The sequence below is a fragment of the Teleopsis dalmanni genome, chromosome 1 (assembly GCF_002237135.1).
Source record: "Teleopsis dalmanni isolate 2A chromosome 1, ASM223713v2, whole genome shotgun sequence".
NCBI lineage: Eukaryota > Metazoa > Arthropoda > Insecta > Diptera > Diopsidae > Teleopsis > Teleopsis dalmanni.
The window spans coordinates 214,764,449-214,768,107 of record NC_051846.1 but is presented as its reverse complement, the minus strand read 5'-3'; the positions used below and the strand labels follow the sequence as shown (position 1 = coordinate 214,768,107).

Here is a 3,659-nt window from a genome sequence, read left to right as displayed (position 1 = left end):
AAGGCAAAATTTCCAAAAAATAAATTTAAAAAAAAGTTAAAATAAAATTACTAAAATACTTAAAAACAAATTTTTTTCCACGAAATATTTTGTTTATAAAACAGATCGCAAACTCTACGTAAAGTGTGTTAAGTGTGCAACAGAAAATGTTTTAAGTAAATTTGCAGTGTAAAAGAAAAAATTGCAGCTTAAAATTTGCAAAATAATAGCCACAAATTTTTTTTCAAAGATAATTAAACAAAAAGTAAAAAATTACATTAACGAAAATGCCTTTTGTTGCACCAAAAGGCAATAGCACAGCATCAACATCCAACAGCACAGGACGCACTACATTTCGTCCACCGTGGGTGAAGGATGATGGCACAACTGCACTTAAGTCCACAGTTAAAACTTCCGTTCCATGGGCTAAGAAAAATGCAGCAGAAAAGGAAAATGGTGAACAAGCTGCAGCCTCCACCACTAATAGCACAACAACTGCAAAGAAAACAACTGCAGACAGTGCAGCTAAAAAAACTGTAGAGACTCCCAAAAAGACAACCGAACCAGCAAAGAAAACAGTGGAACCCACAAAAAAAACAGTGGAACCAGCAAAGAAAACTGTGGAGCCGGTCAAAAAAACAGTAGAACCGGTTAAGAAAACAGTTGAAGCTACAAAAAAAATTGTAGAGCCAGTAAAAAAAATCGTAGCACCTGTGAAAAAAATAAACGAACCAATTAAAAAGCCAACAACAAATACAACAACTATAAAAACAAGTGCAGCTGCTAAAAAGAAAGAACCGACGCCATCATCCTCCGAAGAAGAAGAAACTGAGGAAGAAGAAGAAACTGAAGAAGAAGAAGAAACTGAGAGCGAATCCGAAGAGGAGGAAGAAGAGGATGATGAACTTAAAGGTATTTCAGATTTAGAAGGTTTATCAGATATAGATATGTCTGAGTTTGATGATACCCTGAGCTCCCATCCACAATTAAAACCAACACCTCGCAAAAAACAAACTGATGATACTGAATTAAAACGTCGTTTCTCAATCGAAAAGCCTAAATTACGCCCGGTCGCAGTTAAACGCGATAAGTCCATGAAAAATGTAGAAGATGAAGATGAGTTTGTAGACGGTGAAACTGATGAGGAACGCGAACGTAGATTACGTTTTAAATTAGAAAAACCAAAATTGCGACACGTTAAACGTGAAGAAAAGCCCTTGCCTGCCAAAAGTTCCGAAAATATTTTGAAAATAAGACCGGCTTTGAAAAAAGTTTCGAAAATTGAAGAATTTCTTAAAGAACCCAAAGAGGAGCCAAAGCCAGAATTCAAAACGAAGCAATTACGCAAAACTCCCTCTATAAAACGTGAACCGAGCATTAAAAACGGTGAGTTCACTAGGTTCTATCTAATACTCCTTAGCATATATATTTGAAAGTTTGAATTTTTTTAAAAATTTCTTAAGCACTTTTCAAATAGGACTAATATACGTTTGAGTACGAAGGCTTATTCTAAAATTTCAAAGTGCTGTAAATTTATTGCTTCTTTTATTTATAAAAAGTCTGATTAACTGGCATTAAAAAGTGTAAAGCAAATCTACTGGATGCTAACCTTTCCTAACCCTAATAACCTGATATGAACAATAAACTGTGAGTAAATCTGCAGAAATAGAATCATAGATTTTAAAAGAATATAATTTCTTGCAAGACTACTCTTATTTAAAATATAAAAATATTTTTAAAATGTGAAATAGAAATGAACAAAATACCTGACATAGATAAAATAAATAAATTTTTCATGAAATTTTTTTTAATTATATTATATATTTATACTTAATTTTGATTTTTCATTGTTCTTACTTTGATATTTCACTTATTTTGATTTTTTATTTTATTTTCCTTTAAATTTTTTATCTTTTTTTTATATTTTGTATTTTATTTTTATTGCAGTGTAAGCATTCAAGTAATTTTAATATTATTTATCGTAATTCATTTATAAATTGGACTTATTTATACTTTAGGTTTTATATATATGTATTGGATTATTTAAAATAATTTTTATTTTTTATTGTAATTTAATAATTTATTGTAATTTTTTTTTAATTGTTATTATTTATTTAGTTCTTATATCTAGTTTACTTTCTTTAGTTTAGTTCTTATTTATGTAATTTATTTCATTATTCACCCTAAAATAATAATTTTATTTATTTTCATTACTGTTGATTTCTTATTATTGTTGTGTATTCTGATGTTATGGACAAATACTTTTATTTTAAGATTTATTTTCATTTGTGCTTTTATTTTCTTTATGTAATTTGTTTAACATATAGTATCATTTAAAATTAAATTCGATTATTTCTATCTGTAATTTACAACTCATTGTTTTAACTTTTTGGTATAGACATGCATATATTTTTATGTAAGATATTGATTTTTGAATCATTTACATTAATCATTTTATTTGTTTTATTTTTTTACAAAGTTTACAATAAAATAAAAGAGTTATTTTGATTTAATTGAATTTTTTGACTATTCATACATTTTTTTGGATTAGGCCAAATAATCTTCATTATTGATCTTTGGAAATATTTTTGGTTTAATACCTGGTATATTCAAAGAATTTTATTTGATTCTGTATTATTTTAATATATTTATTTTAATATATTATTTAATATATTTTTATATATTTTTGAACTGCAATTGTCAGTCTCATAACTTTGAACCTATCATAATGCAATAATTCCACCAGTCAAGTGCTGCATTAATTATATCAAATAACAACAAAGCACTTGCTAAGTTGATTGCTGAAAAAACGCATAAACTACAGTTTTACATAAATGTAATTTAATATTTTAATTGTTGTTGTCAAACACGGTTCTATTTTCTTAGTTACCCTATTACAAGAAATTAAAATTATTAAAATTATTATTAATAAAACACCACATTAAAAATATTATTTTTTATTTAATATTTTTTATTGTTATTGTTTAAGTAAATTTATAAACGTATATTTTTAATTATATTATATATATTATTTAAATAATATTATTTTATTTTTAATGCACCTGTTTTAATATGTCTACCAAAATTATTATTAAATTTTTTTTCTTTTATTATTATTTAATGGTTAATATGGAACAAATTTCTGTAAGGCATTTTATAGTTTGTTTAAATTTTTTGATTTTTTAGTATTGTGTACTATTTATTCTTTTATTTTTTTGAGCTTCCACACTATAGTGTTGAACAATTTAATTTTTTAATATTATTTGTATAACGAATACTCAATTATTTGTTTTTCATTTTCTATTGTTTGGATTTTTTTTTAATTAGTTTTTTTTTATTTTAATTTTTTTTTTTTTTTGATTTAATTGTACTACATAGAGTTATGTATTTACGTAAAATTTTGAATCAATATTCTTGTCAATATATTCTATACAAGGTGAGATGAAAAAACTGCAACCAACTTCAGACTGCTGTCATTTCTAAACCGCTCGTCCCACAGCTGTCAGATTTATTCTAGTGACAGCTCATTATATTGTTTACAAGCGCACAAAAGCATTTTGGTGGGAATTTTTCAGAAAAAAAGTTATTTGTGATGGAATTCAAGCGTGATAGTGTGATTGCTTTGCATTTGGCTGGAAAACCACAAGTGGCTATCGTTAGAGCCCTCCAGCATTTAAAAG

General features: G+C 26.4%; 1 protein-coding gene across 1 annotated transcript; it reads left to right on the top strand.

Annotated features, from left to right (window-relative positions):
* Positions 1-41: 41 nt before the first annotated feature.
* On the top strand, positions 42-1,931 carry LOC119667247 (neurofilament medium polypeptide-like). Its single transcript, XM_038076538.1, has 2 exons — positions 42-1,365; positions 1,927-1,931. The coding sequence occupies exons 1-2, from the start codon at positions 267-269 to the stop codon at positions 1,929-1,931; spliced, it is 1,104 nt and encodes a 367-aa protein (XP_037932466.1). The 5' UTR covers positions 42-266.
* The last annotated feature ends 1,728 nt before the right edge of the window (positions 1,932-3,659 follow it).

Bases quoted from the DNA above. Each gene is read 5' to 3' on its own strand.
- LOC119667247 (XM_038076538.1), top strand. From the start codon at position 267: ATGCCTTTTGTTGCACCAAAAGGCAATAGCACAGCATCAACATCCAAC.